General features: G+C 36.9%; 1 protein-coding gene and 1 non-coding gene across 4 annotated transcripts in view; both read right to left on the reverse strand.

Annotated features, from left to right (window-relative positions):
- Window positions 1-826: 826 nt before the first annotated feature.
- Window positions 827-899, reverse strand: TRNAS-GGA (transfer RNA serine (anticodon GGA)). The gene has a single exon. It is a non-coding gene; the product is annotated as a tRNA-Ser (tRNA).
- Window positions 900-3,375: 2,476 nt separating this feature from the next.
- RNF180 (ring finger protein 180) overlaps window positions 3,376-20,510 on the reverse strand; it is a 302,385-nt gene continuing 285,250 nt past the window's right edge. For all 3 annotated transcript variants that reach the window (XM_027980056.2, XM_042233755.1, XM_042233754.1), the window contains one exon: window positions 3,376-4,403. In XM_027980056.2, coding sequence (XP_027835857.2) covers window positions 4,204-4,403 — 200 coding nt within the window. In that variant the 3' untranslated portion in view covers window positions 3,376-4,203. The remainder of the gene's footprint in view (window positions 4,404-20,510) is intronic.

Consider the following 20,510-nt stretch of genomic DNA (forward strand, 5'->3'; position numbering starts at 1 on the left):
GACTAGACGGACATTTGTTGGCAAAGTAATATCTCTGCTTTTCAATATGCTGTCTAGGTTGGTCATAACTTTCCTTCCTAGGAGTAAGCATCTTTTAATTTCATGGTTGCAATCACCATCTGCAGTGATTTTGGAGCCCCCCAAAATAAAGTCTGACAATGTTTCCACTGTTTCCCCATCTATTTCCCATGAAGAAATGGGACCAGATTTCATGATCTTCGTTTTCTGAGTGTTGAGCTTTAAGCCAACTTTTTCACTCTCCTCTTTCACTTTCATCAAGAGGCTTTTTAGTTCCTTTTCACTTTCTTCCATAAGGGTGGTGTCATCTGCATATCTAAGGTTATTGATATTTCTCCCGGCAATCTTGATTCCAGCTTGTGCTTCTTCCAGTCCAGTGTTTCTCATGATGTCCTCTGCATATAAGATAAATAAGCAGGGTGACAATATACAGCCTTGACATACTCCTTTTCCTATTTGGAACCAGTCTGTTCCATGTCCAGTTCTAACTGTTGCTTCCTGACCTGCATACAGATTTCTCAAGAGGCAGGTCAGGTGGTCTGGTATTCCATCTCTTTCAGAATACACACACAGACACACACACACACACATATTTTATATATATATATATATATAATATATATATTATATATACATTATGTATATTATATACACATTATATATATATATATGAAGTGAGTGAGTGAAGTCGCTCAGTCATGTCCGACTCTTTGCGACCCCATGGACTGTAGCCTACGAGGCTCCTCCCTCCATGGGATTCTCCAGGCAAGAGTACTGGAGTGGGTTGCCATTTCCTTCTCCAGGGGATCTTCCCGACCCAGGGATCGAACCTGGGTCTCCAGCATTCCAGGCAGATGCTTTAACCTCTGAGCCACCAGGAAAGCCCATATATATATATATATATATATAATCCCTGTGTTTATCTTTTTTATTGCCCATTAAGAGATGTTTGTGTATAAAAAGATGAACACAGGGATTTAAATTCCTAGCTCAAGCTCTGTATCAATGACTGGATGTGACTTGAGAATGCTCCTCCAGCCTATGACTCCTTTTGAAAAGTGTAGTCTATTTACGCAAGGTTTGTAGTCGGTAAGTCGTGTCCAACTCTTTGCAACCCCATGGACTGCAGCATGCCAGTCTTCCCTGTCCTTCACTATCTCTTGGAGTTTGCTCAAATTCATGTCCATGGAGTCAGAGATGCTATCTCACCATCTCATCCTCTGCTGCTCTCTTCTCCTGTTGCCTTCAGTCTTGCCCAGCATCAGGTAAGGATATATGTATATATATTCTCTCTCTCTCTCTTTTTTTTTTTTTTTTGGATTTAGCTGTACATACAGAGCTATGGCTCAGAGGGTAAAGCATCTGCCTGCAATGCTGGAGCCCTGGGTTTGATCTCTGGGTGGAGAAGATCCCCTGGAGAAGGAAATGGCAACCCACTCCAGTACTCTTGCCTGGGAAATAACATGGACAGAGGAGCCTGGTAGGCTACAGTCCGTGAGGCTGCAAACAGCTGGACACAACTGAGTGACTTCACTTCATAAACTGATATGTATCACTGACCTAATAAATATATTTTGGGAATTAACTTTATTAAAATCTCTGAGAAATCTGTACCTGTAATAAAATTTATTTTACTTTTGATGTTGTTCAGTCACTCAGTCGTGTTCAACTCTTTGCGACCCCATGGACTGCAGCACACCAAGCTCCCCTGTCCATCACCAACTCCCGGAGTTTGCTCCAACTCATGCCCATCGAGTCAGTGATGCCATCCAGCCATCTCATCCTCTGTCATCCCCTTCTCCTTCAGCCTTCAATCTTTCCCAGCATCAGGGACTTTTCTAATGAGTCAGGCCTTTTCTAATGAGTTGGGCCTTTTCTAATGAGTTGGCATCAGGTGGCCAAAGTAATGGAGCTTCAGCTTCAGCATCAGGCCTTCCAATGAATATTCAGGACTGATTTCCTTTAAGATTGACTGGTTTGATCTCCGTGAAGTCCAAGGGACTTTCAAGAGTCTTCTTCAACACTACAGTTAAAAAGCATCAATTCTTTGATGCTTAACCTTCTTTATGGTCCAACTCTAACACCCATACAGCAGAAGATCCATTACTTTGACTATATGGACCTCTGTCAGCAAAGTAATGTCTCTGCTTTTTAATATGTTGTCCAGGTTTGTCATAGCTCTTCTTCCACAGAGCAACTGTCTTTTAATTTCACGTCTGCAGTCACCATCTACAGTGATTTTGAAGCCCAAGAAAATTAAGTCTGTCACTGTTTCCATTGTTCCCACATCTATTTGCCATGAAGTGACGGGACTGGATACCATGATCTTAGTTTTTTGACTGATACTTCATGTATAATTACAATCAATTTTCAAGTAAATTAGAAATGAATGAAAGCCATATTTGCTAGAGCTTATAAGCCAGGAGTTGCTTGGGAAATGGCTACAATTTATTTCAAAGTTCTTAAAATATTGCTTCCCACATGTGTTTTGTTAATTTCTTCTGACATATATTTTAAGAAGGCAATATTTTGCCTTAACAATATCATCTTTACTTTGGTAGAAATCAGTGATTATAAATACCCATTTTTATTTTTGTAAGATAATACTGAAGTTTGCCAACAATGCAGTTTCACCAAGATACAGTTTAGTCACTAGACTGCAAGCATTATATATACATACATATAGTTAACTATAGTATATGAGTGATGATGGATCTGTTTCTAAAATGTATTTAGTCTTCTGATTTCTGAATTTGATGGTAACTGATTTACACTATTTTCTTTCACAGATATAATTGAAAATACAGTAAGCAATGTTAGAATAAAATTTTGTATCACTCTTCCATATTTTCTTAGAATATCACATACTGTCAGTTAAATGTTTTTATTCAAATATAGTCAGCAATTGGGACAAAACTGGACTTTCCATAGACTGATCAATCTCAATTTGTTTGAATGGTGGTAGTATTTTTAGTGCCATGAGAGGGTCACTTATCTTATGTTAAAATATGCCTACTGCCTTACCAAGTATATGGCGTCATAGTGTAGAAATGTTGAATCAGTAGTTCATAATAAAAACTCTGGTTCTAGGTTACACAAAGACCACCTAAATGATAGAAATAAACAAGCTTACTTCTCTGTGCTTTACTTTTTTCACTTTTAATACTGGACTACCTACCTGAATTCTCTTTTGTACTGGGATAATTCAGATCTCCTTTTTAAAAAATATTAATATGGCAAAAATAATTCCAAGGAATACTGTAATAATAATAATAAGGCAAGTTTTTGTTCTTTAAACCCTTAAGCCTATTTCCAACAATTCTTATTCCAGACATAAAATTAGTTAATAACAATGAAAAAATTTAAAAGCCACTCTTTATTGTACATTTACAATATATTTGACAACCTCCAAGTTAAAAGAATCACTAAATTAATTACAGCTTAGACATGCATTGCTCTGAAAGTCAGTAACTTTTTAATTTCTTCAGGTGAGTAATCCTGCAATTGGAAAAGTGTTAATATAATTTTCTAAGTCTTTGTTGGTGTGAATTAGTTTTATTTTTCCTTTTTATTTTGTTTGTGTTTTCTATTCTATTCTTGTAACAGTTTAAAATGTTGCACTAATGATATTATTAGGTCTGTTAAAAACAAAGTATAGTCAGCTGTGTTGGTAACAGAAAGGACACTAAGGACATAAATAGAGATCACTGGAAAGCAAAGCTGAATATACCCTGCTAGATTAGTTCCCAGAGAAGATGGTTTATCTTTAATGTATATAACTTGCCTGAGAATAGGTGATGATTACTAAATAGTTTATAATTAAAGATAATAACTACTCATATTATCATTTCATTTTGTATTTTTAGTATTTTTAAGTGGAGGGAAAAACCTCAGTCTTTACAATATGTGTAAAAGTGACATTGTAAAATTAGAACCACAAATGCCAAATCAAGGAGAACTGTAAAATTAATAGTGCATTGTTGCTAAGTGCTAATAGATTAGATCTTAAATCAAGTTTAGTTTGTTACATGAAACATTCATAAATAAATCCATTCTCATATTTTCTATAAACACCAACAATTTATATAATACATTATAAAAACTTCAAAGCACATTTAAAAAATGTTTAAGTATTGTTATCTACATCATTTGTAATTGTGCAACAGTATTAAGGTATGAAAATTCCTAAAATGGAAAGAAAAAATAGCAAAGAAAGCAGAAAACAATGAATCCAATGACCCAGTTCACTGAATAAATATAGATGATCACCATATCCATGTCAAACCACCATCCACGGCTATCATCCTCAAAGTGCAGATAATCCATCCTGTGTGCACCATGTGGAAACTGCCTTCTTGTAACTGGAGCTGCACGTCTGTGGAAACCTAGAAGATATATGAACACACAAGTTAAAGCCCATTAAATTCAGATAAGTGCTCAGAAAGGAAGCTGCATTATGAACATGAGTATCACGACCAGAGCATTATCTTGATTTCACTGAGTGGCATATATCGTATTCCATACAGTTTTTTTCTTTTCAATGATAAGCAACTATCAGAAGTCTTTTTCAGTTAAAACTTTTAAGGGGGACAGTAAAATTAGCAAAAAGCATGGAATATGGAGTCAAGAGACTATTCTTTTTTAAAAACCAAAGTATAGTTGATCTCCAATATTAGTTTCAAGTATATAGCATATGATTTAACATTTTTATAGATTATACTCCATTTAAAGTTATAATAAAATATTGGCTATATTTCCTGCACTATACAATATATAGCTTATTTTAATACATAGTAGTTCATACTTCTTAATCTCCTACCTCCTCCTGTCTTCCTTCCTTGCCTATCCCCACTGATAACAACTAGTCTGTTCTCTGTATAAGTGTGTTTCTGTTGTCATATTTACTCATTTTAGTGTTTAGATTCCATATGTAAGTGATAACATACAGTATTTGTATTTTTCTGACTTATTTCATTAAGCATAGTATCCTCCAGGTCTATCCATATTGGTGAAAGTGTCAAAACTTCATTCTTTTTGCAATGGCTGAGGAATATTGCATTGTGTGTGTATGTATATCCCATCTTTACCTGTTCATCTGTTGATGGACACTTACATAGGCTATTGTAAATAATGCTATGAACACTGGGGTACATCAGTTCAGTTCAGTTGCTCAGTCGTGTCCAGCTCTTTGCGACCCCATGGAGTGCAGCGGGCCAGGCCTCCCTGTCCATCACCAACTCCTGGAGTTTACCCAAACTCATCTGCATTGAGTCAGTGATGCCATCCAACCATCTCATCCTCTGTCGTCCCCTTCTCTTCTGGCCTTCAATCTTTCCCAGCATCAGGGTCTTTTCCAATGAGTCACCTCTTCACATCAGGTGGCCAAAGAATTGGAGTTTCAGCCTCAACATCAGTCCTTCCAATGAACACTCAGGACTGATCTCCTTTAGGATGGACTGGTTGGATTTCCCTGCAGTCCAAGGGACTCTCGAGAGACTTCTCCAACACCACAGTTCAAAAGCATCAATTCTTTGGTGCTCAGCTTTATTTATAGTCCAACTCTCACATCCATACATGACTCCTGGAAAAACCATACATAGCTTTGACTAGACGGATCTTTGTTGGCAAAGTAATGTCTCTGCTTTTTAATATGCTGTCTAGGTTGGTCATAGCTTTTCTTCCAAGGAGCAAGCATCTTTTAATATCATGGCTGCAGTCACCATCTGCAGTGATTCTGGAGCTCCCAAAAATAAAGTCTGACACTGTTTCCACTGTTTCCCCATCTATTTCCCATGAAGTGATGGGACTGGATGCCATGATCTTTGTTTTCTGAGTGTTGAGCTTTAAGCCAACTTTTTCACTCTCCTCTTTCACTTTCATCAAGAGGCTCTTTAGTTCTTCTTTGCTTTCTGCCATAAGGGTGCTGTCATCTGCATATCTTAGGTTATGGATATTTCTCCTGGCAATCTTGATTCTAGCTTGTGTTTCTTCCAGCCCAGCATTTCTCATGATGTACTCTGCATATAAGTTAAATCAGCACAGTGACAATATACAGCCTTGACATACTCCTTTTCCTATTTGGAACCAGTCTGTTGTTCCATGTCCAGTTCTAACTGTTGCTTCCTGACCTGCATACAGATTTCTCAAGGGGCAGGTCAGGTGTTCTGGTATTCCCATTTCTTCCAGAATTTTTCACAGTTTGTTTTGATCCACACAGTCAAAGGCTTTGGCATAGTCAATAAAGCAGAAGTAGATGTTTTTCTGGAACTCTCTTGCTTTTGAAGATGATCCAGTGGATGTTGGCAATTTGATCTCTGGTTCCTCTGCGTTTTCTAAAACCAGCTGGAAGTTCACGGTTCATGTATTGTTGAAGCCTGGCTTGGAGAATCTTGAGCATTTCTTTAGTAGCATGTGAGATGAGTGCAATTGTGTGGTAGTTTGAACATTCTGTTTTTTTTTTTTTAATTTTTATTTTGTATTGAGGTATAGCTGATTAACAAACAATGTGATAGTTTCAGGCAAACAGTGAAGGGACTCAGCCATACATATACATGTATCATTTCTCTCTCAAAACCCCCTCCATCCAGGCTGGCACATAACATTGAGCAGACTTCCATGTACTATACAGTAGGTCCTTGTTGGTTATCCATTTTATTTTATTTATTTTTATTTTTACTTTATTTTGCTTTACAATACTATATTGGTTTTGCCATACATTGACATGAGTCAGCCATGGGTGTACATGAGTTCCCAATCCTGAACCCCCCTCCCACCTCCCTGACATTGCTTTTCTTAGGGATTGGAATGAAAACTGACCTTTTCCAGTCCTGTTCCCACAGGTGAGTTTTCCAAATTTGCTGGCATATTGAGTGCACCACTTTCACAGCATCATCTTTTAGGATTTGAAAGAGGTCAACTGGAGTTCCATCACCTCCACTATCTTTGTTCATAGTGATGCTTCCTAAGGCCCACTTGACTTCACATTCCATGATGTCTGGCTCTAGGTGAGTGATCACACCATCATGATTATCTGGGTTGTAAAGATCTTTTTTTGTACAGTTCTTCTGTGTATTCTTGCCACCTCTTAATATCTTCTGCTTCTGTTAGGTCCATCCCATTTCTGTCCTTTATTATGCCCATCGTTGCATGAAATGTTCCCTTGGTATCTCTAATTTTCTTGAAGAGATCTCTAGTCTTTCCCATTATATTGTTTTCCTCTTTTTCTTTGCATTGATCACTGAGGAAGGCTTTCTTATCTCTCCTTGCTATTCTTTGGAACTCTGCATTCAGATAGGTATATTTTTCCTTTTCTCCTTTGCTTTTGGCTTCTCTTCTTTTCACAGATATTTGTAAGGCCTCCTCAGATAGCCATTTTGCCTTTTTGCATTTCTTTTCCTTGGGGATGGTCTCAATCCCTATCTCATGAATATATCTTTTCAAATTACTATTTTTGTTTACTTCAGTAATATATCCAAGAATGGAACTGGAGGACCAGTTGGTAGTTCTATTTTTAGTTTATTGGGGAAACTTCATACTAATTTACTTTGTGGCTGTACCAATTTACATTCCTACAAACAATGTACTAGGGTATCCTTTTCTCTAAATTCTCATCAATGTTATTTGTGGTCTTTATGATGGTAGCCATTCTACAGGTGTGAGATGATACCTCATTTGCATTCCTTTGATGATTAGTGATGTTGAGCATCTTTTCCTATTGGTCGTCTGTATGTCTTCTCTGGAGAAATGTCTGTTCAGGTCTTGTGTATTTTTTAATTTATTTTTTTGATAATGAGTTGTATGAGCTCTTTATATATTTTGGATATAGACTCCTTATTGGTCATATCACTGGCAGAAATTTTAAGAGACTAATTTTGTTCTGTCATTTACTTGGGGCAAGTTATTTGATCTCTTTGATTTCAGATTTCTCATCTATATCATCTAATTTTTTAATTAAAATTTTGTGAGGTTCATTTTTTTTCATTTTTTTGATATTGTGTTGCATGAGCTGTTTATAAGATTTAGAGATTAATTCCTTATCGGCTGCATTGTTTGCAACATTTCCTCCCATTCTATGGGTTGTCTTTTCATTTTGTTTATGATTTCTTTTGCTATGAAAACTTTTCAGTTTAAATAGGTCCCATTTGTTTACTTTTGTTTTCATTTTTATTACTCTAGGAGAAGATTGAAAAAGATATTGTGGTGATTTATGTTAAAGAGTGTTCTGCCTATATTTTCCTCTAAGAATTTATAGTATCTGGTCTTACATTTAGGCTGTTAATTCATTTTGAGTTTATTTTTGTGTATGGTGCGAAAGAATGTTCTGATTTCATTTTTTCTATGTAGCTGTCCAGTTTTCATGGAATCATTTGTTAAAGGAGACTATCTTTTCTCCATTGTATAGTCTTGCTTTCTTTGTCATAGATTAATTGACCATAGGTACTACATGGCTCTCTACCCTGTTCCATTGATCTTTATGTCTGGTTTTGTGTCAGCACCATACTGCTTTAATGACTGTAGCTTTGCAGTGTAATTTAAAGTCAAGGAACCTAATCCTCCAACTCTGTCTTTCATTCTCAAGATTGTTTTGGCTCTTTGGAGTCTTTTGTGTCTCCATATAACATTTTAAGAACAATCCATGAAAAAAATGGGCAAAAGACCTAAATAGATGTTTCTCCAAAGAAGACTTACAGTTGACCAAGAGGCATATGAAAAGATGCTCAATGTCAGCAATTATTAGATAAATTCAAATCAAAACTAAAGTGAGATACCACCTCATACCAGTTTGAATGGCCATCATCAAAAAGGCTACAAATAAAAAATGCGGGCAGTGTGGAGAAAAAGGATCCTTTTTTACATTGTTGGGGCTTCTGTAGTGGCTCAGAAAGTAAAGAATCTGCCTGCAATGCAAGAGACCTGGGATCAATCCCTAGATCGGGAAGATCCCCTGGAGAAGGGAATGGCTACCACTCCAGTATTCTTACCTGGAGAATTCCAGGGACAGAGGAGCCTGGTAGGTTATAGTCCATTCGGTTGTAAAGAGTTGGATACAACTGAGCGACTAACACACAAGTCTACATTGTTGGTGGGAATGTAAATTGGAACACCCCCTATGGAGAACAGTATGGAGGTTCCTTAAGGAACTAAAAACAGAGCTACCATATGATCCAGCAATCCCACTCTGGGGCATGTATCTGAAGAAAAACATGGTTCAAAAAGATACATGCACCACAATGTTCAATGCAGTGCTGTCTACAATAGCCAAGATATGGAAGCAACCTAAATGTCCATTGCTCAGAGGTTAAAGTGTCTGCCTAGAATGCGGGAGACCCGGTTTCGATCCCTGGGTTGGGAAGATCCCCTGGAGAAGGAAATGGCAACCCACTCCAGTACTCTTGCTTGGAGAATCCCATGGATGGAGGAGCCTGGTGGCCTACAGTCCATGGGGTTGCAAAGAGTTGGACATGACTGAGTGACTTCACTTTCACAGATGAATAGATACAGAAGATGTGTTATATATACACAATAGACTATTACTCAGCCATCAAAAACAATGAAACAATGCCATTTGCAGCAACATAGATCAGTTCAGTTCAGGTGCTCAGTCATGTCTGACTCTGTGAACCCATGGACTTCAGTACGGCAGGCTTCCTCGTCCATCACCAACTCCTGGAGCTTGTTCAAACTCGTCCATTGAGTTGGTGATGCCATCCAACCATCTCATTCTCTGTCATCCCCATCTCTTCCTGCTTTCAATCTTTCCCAGCATCATGGTCCTTTCCAATGAGGCAACTGTTCACATCAGGTGGCCAGAGTATTGGAGCTTCAACTTCAGCATCAGTCCTTCCAATGAATATTCAGGACTGATTTCCTTTAGGATTGACTGGTTTGATCTCCTTGTAGTCCAAGGACTCTCAAGAGTCTTCTCAAACACCACAGTTCAAAAGCATCAATTGTTCAGTGCTCAGATTTCTGTATGATCTAATTCTCACATCCATACATGACTACTGGAAAAACCATAGCTTTGACTCTATAGATCTTTGTCGGTAAAGTAATGTCTCTGCTTTTTAATACGTTGTCTAGGTTTGTTGTAGCTTTTCTTCCAAGAAGCAAACATCTTTTAATATCATGGCTGCAGTCACCATCCGCGGTGGTCTGGTACTCCTATCTCTCAGAATTTTTCACAGTTTGCTGTGATCCACAGAGTCAAAGGCTTTTGTGCACTCAATGAAGCAGAAATAGATTTTTAAAAAATTCTTTCTCTATGATCCAATGAATGTTGGCAATTTTATATCTGGTTCCTCTGTCTTCTAAACCCGGCTTGTGTATCTGGAAGTTCTCAGTTCACCTACTGCTGAAGTCTACCTTGAAGGATTTTGAGCATAACCTTACTAGCATGCAAAATAAGGGCAACTGTACGGTAGTCTGTATGTTCTTTGGCACTGCCCTTCTTTGGGATTGGAATGAAAACTGACCTCTTCTAGTCCTTTGGTCACCGCTCAGTTTTCCAATTTTTCTGACATGGTGAGTGCAGCACTTAAGAGCATCATCTTTTAGGATTTTAAATAGCTCAGCTGGAATTCCATCACCTCCACTAGCCATGTTTATATTAATGCTTCCTATTTACATGCTAATTACTTGCCTACTGACAACCTGGGTTTGGCTGACAAATAGTGAACTTTATTTTTTAGAGACCAAAAAAGTTAGGTCTTTTTAGACATTAAAGGCTTTTAAAAGATGAATAATTTGATATGCCAAAGCCTTTGACTGTGTGGATCACAATAAACTGTGGGAAATTCTGAAAGAGATGGGAATACTAGACCACCTGACCTGCCACTTGAGAAATCTGTATGCAGGTCAGGAAGCAACAGTTAGAATTGGACATGGAACAACAGACTGGTTCCAAATAGGAAAAGGAGTATGTTAAGGCTGTATATTGTCACGGTGCTTTTTTAACGTCTATTCAGAGTATATCATGAGAAACGCTGGGCTGGATGAAGCACAAGCTGGAATCAAGATTGCCAGGAGAAATATCAATAACCTCAGATATGCAGATGTTGCTGCTGCTAAGTCACTTCAGTCATGTCTGACTCTATGTGATCCCACAGACGGCAGCCCACCAGGCTCCCCTGTCCCTAGGATTCTCCAGTCAAGAACACTGGAGTGGGTTGCCATGTCCTCCAATGCATGAAAGTAAAAAGTGAAAGTGAAGTCGCTCAGTCGTGTTTGACTTTAACGACTCCACTGAGTGCAGCCTACCAGGCTCCTCCATCCATGGGATTTTCCAGGCAAGAGTACTGTAGTGGGATGCCATTGCCTTCTCTGGATATGCAGATGACAGCACCCTTATGGCAGAAAGTGAAGAACTAAAGAGCCTCTTGATGAAGGTGAAAGTGGAGAGTGAAAAAGTTGGCTTAAAGCTCAACATTCAGAAAACTAAAATCATGGCATGTGGTCCCATCACGTCATGGCAAATAGATGGGGAAACAGTGGAAACAGTGGCTGATTTATTTTTCTGGGCTCCAAAATCACTGCAGATGGTGACTGCAGCCATGAAATACAGACGCTTACTCCTTGGAAGGAAAGTTATGACCAACCTAGACAGCGCGTTAAAAAGCACAGACATTACTTTGCCAACAAAGGTCTGTCTTGTCAAGGTTATGGTTTTTCCAGTAATCAGGTATGGATGTGAGAGTTGGACTATAAAGAAAGCTGAGTGCCAAAGAATTATTGCTTTTGAACTGTGGTGTTGGAGAAGACTCTTGAGAGTCCCTTGGACTGCAAGGAGATCCAACCAGTCCATCCTAAAGGAGATCAGTCATGAGTGTTCATTGGAAGGACTGATGTTGAAGCTGAAACTTCAATACTTTGGCCACCTGATGCGAAGAACTGACTCATTGGAAAAGACCCTGATGCTGGGAAAGACTGAAGGCAGTAGGAGAAGGGGACAACAGAAGATGAGATGGTTGAATGACATCACCAACTCAATGGACATGGGTTTGGGTAAACTCCGAGAGTTGGTGATGGACAGGGAGGCCTGGCGTGCTGCGGTCCATGGGGTTGTAAGGGCGTCGGACATGACTGAGTGACTGAACTGAACTGAATATGATTATTAATATTAGCCTTTGCTTTGTACTTATCTACTGGCTACTAACTTTACCTGTGCTTATTAGTTTCAGTGGGTGGGGACAATACAATAAACTGAGCAGAAAAGATACATTCTGGCATATGCTAGTAACTCTGGTGATAAAGTTTCTGTAAGGCTCAAGCTTGAAGTAGATTCTGATTCATTCTTTTTAATAACTCTTTTAATAAAAACAAAAGTAATGTTGAATATTCTGCTCCATATCAGGTTTCTTATTCTCATAGAAAGGTTGCATCAACCTGAGTTATCATTATGGTTACTTAAAGTCAAGCTATCATTATGGTTACTTAAAGTCACGTTTCTTTGATCAAGAACAATCTTAAATTATTGTTCACATATGTTTTATATTGTATAACAGAAATTGTATATATTTTAAGGTATAAAGTAGGATGATTTGATATATAATATTTAGTGAGATGATTATTATAGTCAAGCTAACTAACATATCCATCTCCTTTTTTGTTGTTTTTAGAGTACCTTCTATCTACTTTCTTAGCAAATATCTACTATCTCTGCTGAAATATATGGTTCATATATATTTTCTCCCAAAACCATGGACTATGTTTCATTTTGCTTGTTTCCTCTGCCATGCAGAAGAAGCTTTTTAGTTTGATATAGTCCTGCTTGTTTATTTTTGCTGTTGTTGCCTGACCTTTTGTGGTCTTACTAAAAAATAATGACTGGAAAGGCCCACGTCAAGGAGCTTATCCTACATGGTTTCTTATAGAGTTTTATGGGTGCAGATCTTACATTTAACTCTTTAATATATTTTTGAATGGATTTTTGTGTCTGGTGTAACACATGGGTTCAGTTTCACTCTTTTGTGTGTGGCAATCCAGTTTTCCCAATACTATTTATTGAAAAGAGTATCCTTCCTTTCCCCATTGTGAATATATTCCTGACTCCCTTACTAAAAATTAGTTGATTATGTATATCAGGATTTACTTCTGAGGTTTCCACTGTGTTTGACTGGTCTATGAGTCTATTTTTATACCAATGCCATACTGTTCTGATTAGTATAGCTTTGTAATATAACTTGAAATCATCAAGTGATACCTTCTACTCTGTTCTTTCTCAAGGTTCTTTTATTTGGGATCTTTTGCCAATAAAGCTTGTGCTGGTGATGGAATTCCAGCAGAGCTATTTAAAATCCTAAAAGATGATGCTATTAAAGTGCTGCACTCAATTTGTCAGCAAATTTGGAAAACCCAGCAGTGGGTATAGGACTGGAAAAGGTCAGTCCTCATTCCAATTCCCAAGAAGGGCAATACTAAAGAAGGTTCAAACCATCAGACAATTGCATTCATTGCTCATGCTAGGAAGGTTATGCTCAAAATCCTCCAAACTAGGCTTCAGCCTTACATGAACTGAAAACTCCAGATGTTTAGGCAGATGGGTTTAGAAAAGGCAGAGGAACTAGAGATCAAATTGCCAACATTCTCTGGATCATAGAGAAAGCAAGGGAATTTCAGGAAAACATCTAACTCTGTTTCATTGACTATACTAAAGCCTTTGACTGTGTGGATCATAACAAACTGTAGAAGCAACAGTTAGAACCCTGTATGGAACAACTGACTGGTTCAGGATAGAGAAAGGAGTATGATAAGGCTGTTTTTTATCACTCTGTTTATTTAACTTATACACAGAACATATCATGCAAAATGCCAGGCTGGATGAGTTACAACCTGGAATCAAGATTGACAGGACAAATATTAACAACCTCAGATACTCAGATGATACCACCCTAACAACAGAAAGTGAAGAGAAACTAAAGAGGCCTCTTGATGAGGGCGAAGGAGGAAAGTGAAAAAGCTGGCTTAAAAGTCAATATTAAAAAAACTAAGATCTTGGGATCTGGTCCCATCACCTCATGGCAAACAGAAGGTAAGCAGTGACAGATTTCTTCTTCTTGGGCTCTAAAATCACCGCAGATGGTGACTGTAGCCATGAAATTAGAAGAGAATTGCTTCCTGGCGGAAAGCTATGACAAACCTAGACAACGTGTTAAAAAGCAAAGAGATTACTTTGCTGACAAAGGTCCGAATAGTCAAGGCTATAGTCTTTCCAGTTGTCATGTATGGATGTGAGAGCTGGACATTAAAGAAGTCAGAATGCCAAAAAATTGATGCTTTCAATCTGTGATGCTGGTGAAGACTCTTGAGAGTCCCTTGGAAAGCAAGATCAAACCAGTCAATCTCAAAGGAAATCAACCCTGAGTACTCTTTGGAAGGATTGATGCTGAAGTTGGAGCTCCAGTACTTTGGCCACCTGATGCGAACAGCTGACTTACTGAAAAAGACCCTGATGCTGGGATAGACTGAAGATAAAAGGAGAAGAGGGTGACAGAGGATGAGATGGCATCACTGATTCAACGAACATGAACTTGGGCAAACTCCGAGAGATGGGAGGGACAGGGAAGCCTGGTGTGCTGCGGCCCATAGCGTTGCAAAGTATTGAATACAGCTTGGTTACTGAACAACAATGTGAGTCTATACCAATTTTACAACTGTTTTTTTTTTTTTCTGTTTCTTTGAAAAATGCCATTGGTATTTTGATAGGGATTGTATTGAGTCTGTGTTTTGCTTAGAGTAGTACAGACATCTTAACAATAATTTTTAAATTTCATTTTTTATTGATGTATAGTTGCCAGTTATATAGTAATATGTTATAGGTATACAATAAAGTGATTTACAATTTTTAAAGGTTACATTCCATATACAGTTATTATAAAATATTGGCCATATTATTTTTTCCATGTTGTAAAATATATCCTTATATCTTATTTTATACCTCTCACTTGTAGTTTGTACCTCTTACTCCCCTACCCCTATATTAATTCTTTTAAATCAGTAAATATGGAATAGCTTTTCATTTAGTTGTGCCATCTTCAGTTTCTTTCATTGATATTTTATAGCTTTTAGTGTTTATGTAGATTAAAAACATGAAATAAAAAAGGATGAGATAAATGTTATTTTAGATAAATGGTATTTTAGAATAAATTTAATAGCCATATCTCAAATAACTTTTTAATAATTTCTAATATTTTTGGTTGAGTTGCTATCATATTTTTGATTATTTTTAGAGCTTACAAAAAGCTCATACTAGAATGATGTGTCAGCTCTTCTATTTTTTTTGTTTGCCTTATCAGTATTAGCTTCAATCTGATTTCTCTGTAGGATTGTATTTGATTTTCTTGTTGACTTTGTGTTGGTAGTATAGCTAAAACTAGATAATATAGTCCAAAATTCATTTAACTGGTCATATGTAAACTTCAACATATTGCAACACCTTGAAAACTAATAAACTAATTAAGACAGCTATTCATATTTTCAGACTTGGAGTTTTCCTTGGCTAATATTACACACCATCATAACATGTTAAGTAAGAATACCAGTGTCAGTCCTAAGTATTAGTAAAGTTTAACTTTTCTTCTGTTTGAATAAACATTACAGAAATTTTAATGTTATTTTCTTACAATCCAAAGGATTGCCTTGCACCTTGCCTGTAGGTATTCTATTTTTGAGACCATATCTAGGGGATTTCAATCCTAACAGCTTTTTACAACTATCTAACCACTGTTCTCTCAACTGTAGTCAATACTTGAAGAGGAAAGGCTCCTTTTGGTTTGTGTAGGAGAGAGGGGAAGTGGCAAGAGTTTTTCTCTCATTCAAAAATTATTCTAATACATTTTACTGCCTTAATACTCATGATCTTATTATCTTCATAAAACAGAAATGTTCCAAAGAAGTTAATATGCCTTTTCAAAAATCTTTTCACAAATATAGACTGGAGAACAGATAACACTGTTATTGGAAATTATCACCACTACTACTATACTTTAAAATATGTGATTTTTCTGTCTAAAAGGAGTATGTAGAGACCTTAGATTCTTCAGATGCAAAAGTTTCAGTTGTTTGGGTTACAGAATCATGCTGGTTCCACAGTGCAGTCTCAGTTACTCTTGATGTCTTGGTATAATTACTCATAGTTCCTCTTTCACTCTAGAAGTGTCCTTAAGAGTATTTATTTCCTTTATTAATGGAAAGAGAAAAGAGGCAGTGCAGGAAGACTCTGAACTACAACATCTGAACACCAGGAGGCGATATTGACCCAGGTGGCTTATGCAGTATGGTTCTACAGGAAAGGTGGCTAATGATCAGTACTTGATTAATGTTAATTTCTTAATTTTTTTTTCAAGTGGGGAAGGAGTGAGTAGGTATTTATAATTTTGGAATTTTCACAACTGTAAACTGAATGAAATGATTATAATTTCTAAATCAAAATCAGACTAAAAGAAAATGACCTCACTGACACTATTACTTAGTAAATATTAGATTATGACACTAAAAAAACTGCCAGAACACTCATCGCAGAGATTAACTGCAGATTCCACTGTAAAATGATGATAATAAAAGTACCTAATTCATTGGGCTATGAGGATTAGATAATACATATAAATTAATACATGCTAAGCACATTCCTGGCCAATACTAAAGTTTCAATAAATTAATTATTATTTTTTATTTAATATTGTAACTGTTACTTTCAATATGAAAAGCAGCTGCTTTTCTCAGTTCTTGTTCTTCATATTATGTCTGTCTTTTGTGAATAAATCAATATATTCTTTGTTCAGACAAATGGTGAGAAACTGTTTCCTTTAAGTATGAGTTGATTTCTCTAAGGCAGTCATTAACTTTAAGTAAACTGTCAGAGTATCAGACAGTGAAACTATGGAATATTAAAATTTATGAAGATTATATCTACTATCACTTAGAGGCTGAGGATATAAAGATATTTTTAGACATGGTTCCTGTCTAAAAGAAACTCATACTCTAGAACAGTTCATCCATCAATCTTTTTTTTGTTTCATTATCACTCCTTTAAGGAGGAACAAAATAGTTAAATTAAAATTTATCTGAAATTTATTCTAATCAGTAAATCAAATTAGCTTAAATCCAATTTCTCTCTACTGAGAGAAATTTAAAATAAGGAATACTTTTTTTTCAGGTAGGGTTGAGGTTGTGAGGGCCAAAAACTACTGTGACATCTAAGATATTTTTGGTGCCACAAGAACCAGTTTTTGCCCCCATTAGAAGTGCATGGCCTAGGAGAGAGCACACTGAAAAGCATATAACACTCAATGTATATATTACATATAACCACTTCATTCCAAAATTGGATTTGAATTGGAATTAATGGAGTGAGAAGTTTCTGCACCAGGAAATCCTCAGACTTAAGCACAGCTTACTATTTAGTGATAACCTGATAAAGTGAATTTTTGTTATTAAGACATGGTTTAAAGAATAGCCAGTATTATTAGCACATTTTAACTATGGTATTTCAAGGTAAAGGACACTTTTCCACTACAGTGGAAACCATACTGTTCAAGGAATCAGAAAATTTGGATTTTTGTGCCAATACAGAACATACTCATTATTTGATCAAGTCAAAACAGTTCCTCTGTATTGAGATACATATATTCATATGATTTTCTCCTTTAATCTGTTAATGTGATGAATTCAAAGGTATATTTTTAAAAAAATGTTGAATAATTTTAAAAAGATCTGTTACAGTGATGAATTAAGGTGATAGATTTTCAATGTTTCATCATTCCTTTAAATCCAGGATAAATTCCATGTGTTCACGATACTGGTTTTTACACACTGATGAATTCAACTTCATATATTTTATGTGGTATTTTTATGCCTATGTTTGTAAGGAAGATTGGTCTATAATTTTCTGTTTTATGCAATATTTGCCTGGATTGTATCTCATGATTTTATTGTCTTCATAAAACATTCTGGCTGTTAGGTGACAGTTCTCTGTGGATCTCTGTGTGTCTGCATATCTTGCAAGCAAGAGGCACCTACTGTCTCTGTTCTGACACTGGCAATCCTGTGTTCTCTTTTTACTCTCAAAAATGGTCTGCATAAAATTAGAATTCTTGGTGGTTTGATAAATCTAACCTATAAAGCCTGTAGTCTTTTCAGGTGTGGTATAGATTTTTAAATATCAATTTAATAGTTGTTGGTATACTAATGTTTTCTAGTTATTCTTGAGTACATTTGGTAATTTTTATATAGCAGTATCCATTCAAGTTTTTAAGTGAATTAGACTAAAATTTCCCTGACTGTGGTACATTTGGAGCTTTTCACAAATGTTCTGGTCTCCTGAACGCCTGGCTTATTTGCACTTCTCTGCCCCTTATGATTTAGGCATGGCGCGAGGCTTGACAACCGAAATGAATGTCCAAAGAAAATAGTGTGTGCATTGTTTCTGGGTAGCATGTTCACCAGTTTGAGATGCTACAGCAGTCTCTCTCCCTCTTCCACAAGAACCTGTAATGTATCAGGCAGAGGCTTCTCTGTCATCCTGGGTCCTAAAGCTTAGGATGATGTGGAGCAGAGCACCCAGGGGTTAAGAGAGAAACTAATCCTGACTGGAAATAATGAAGTGACTTTTAGAACTATTAAAGGAAAGGATGATAATCACAAAGTTGAAACTGATTTGTTTTCTCACTGGGGGGAAAAAAAGATAAAGCTCTTGGACAAATTCATTGCATGAAATCAAACAGTAAGAAAGAACTGTGAAGAAAATCTCCAAGTCACTATCAGATTTAGAAAAAATATAACAAAGAACCAGCATTCTAGAATCTCATACAGGTACTTCTGCCTCTTCATAAATTCTATTTTGTCAAAACCATTTTACATCAGAAGGATTTCTCTTGTGTTCTAGAAAACAAAGCATGACTTTTTCTCCACAAAATATAGTTCAAATTTATACTTGCCATCAAAGACCATAAAGTACTATATTTTGAAGATTCAGAGACAGAAAGACTGTCAACAAGTATCTATTTCATTTTTATAATTTTAGTAACCTGCACAGTGCTTTGAGGATGGAATGCTTGTTTGCAGAATGTTCATTGAGTGGATGGGTAAATGTCTGTATATAAGGATAGACTTCAGAGAACAGAATGAATCATTAGCTTATTTTGAGAATGCCCCAAATCAAGCTACTCAACTATATTTTCAGCATGTACTGAATATTATTATGAATATATTTGAAATACATTTTGTAGTTCTTATGAAAAAAATTCTTTAGAGGTTAATTCAGTTCAGTTCAGTCACTCAGTTGTGTCCGACTCTTTGTGACCCCATGGACTGCAGCACGCCAGGCCTCCCCGTCCATCGCCAGCTCCTGGAGTTTACTCAAACTCATGTCCATTTAGTCAGTGATGCCATCCAGCTGTCTCATTCTCCGTCATCCCCTTCTCCTCCTGCCTTCAATCTTTCCCAGCATCAGGGTCTTTTCAAATGAGTCAGTTCTTCGCATCAGGTGGCTAAGGTACTGGAGTTTTAGCTTCAGCATCAGTCCTTCCAATGAATATTCAGGACTGATTTCCTTTACGATGGACTGGTTGGATCTCCTTCCAGTCGAAGGGACTCTCAAGAGTCTTCTCCAACACCGCAGTTCAAAAGCATCAATTCTTTGGCACTCATCTTTCTTTATAGTCCAACTCTCACATCCATACATGACTACTGGAAAAACCATAGCTTTGGCTATACAGATTTTTGTTGGCAAAGTGATGTCTCTGCTTTTTAATATGCTGGCTAGTTATGTCATAGCTTTCCTTTCAAGGAGCAAGCGCCTTTTAATATCATGGCTGCAGTCAACATCTACAGTAATTTTGGAGCCCAAGAAAATAAAATCTGTCACTGTTTCTACTTTTTACCCATCTATTTGCCATGAAGTGATGGGACCAGATGCCATGATCTTAGTTTTCTGAATGTTGAGTTTTAAGCTAGCTTTGTCACTCTTTTCTTTTACCCTCATCAAGAGGGTCTTTAGTTCCTTTTCATTTTCTGCCATTGGAGTGGGTATCATTTGCATGTCTGAAGTTGTTGATATTTCTCCTGGCAATTTTGATTCCACCTTGCGATTCATCCAGCTCAGCATTTCTCATGCTGTACTCTGAATATAAGTTAAATAAATCAAGATGATAATATACAGTCTGTCTTACTCCTTTCCAAATTTTGAACCAGTTTATTGTTCCCTTTCTGCTTCTAACTGTTGTTTCTTGGCCTGCATACAGGTTTCTAGGAGACAGGTAAGATGGTTTTGTTTTTCCATCTCTTATAAGAATTTTCCATCATTTGTTGTGATCCACACAGTCAAAGGCTTTAGTGTAGTTAATGAAGCAGTAGTAGATGTTTTTCTGGAACTCCTTTCCTTTGTCCATGATCCAGAGTGTTAGCAATGTGATCTCTGGTTCCCCTGCCTCTTTGAAACCAGCTTGTACATCTGGAAGTTCTTGGTCATGTACTGCTGAAAAACAGGAGGTATATCCTAT

Source organism: Ovis aries, chromosome 16 (assembly GCF_016772045.2).
Source record: "Ovis aries strain OAR_USU_Benz2616 breed Rambouillet chromosome 16, ARS-UI_Ramb_v3.0, whole genome shotgun sequence".
Taxonomy (NCBI): Eukaryota; Metazoa; Chordata; class Mammalia; order Artiodactyla; family Bovidae; genus Ovis; species Ovis aries.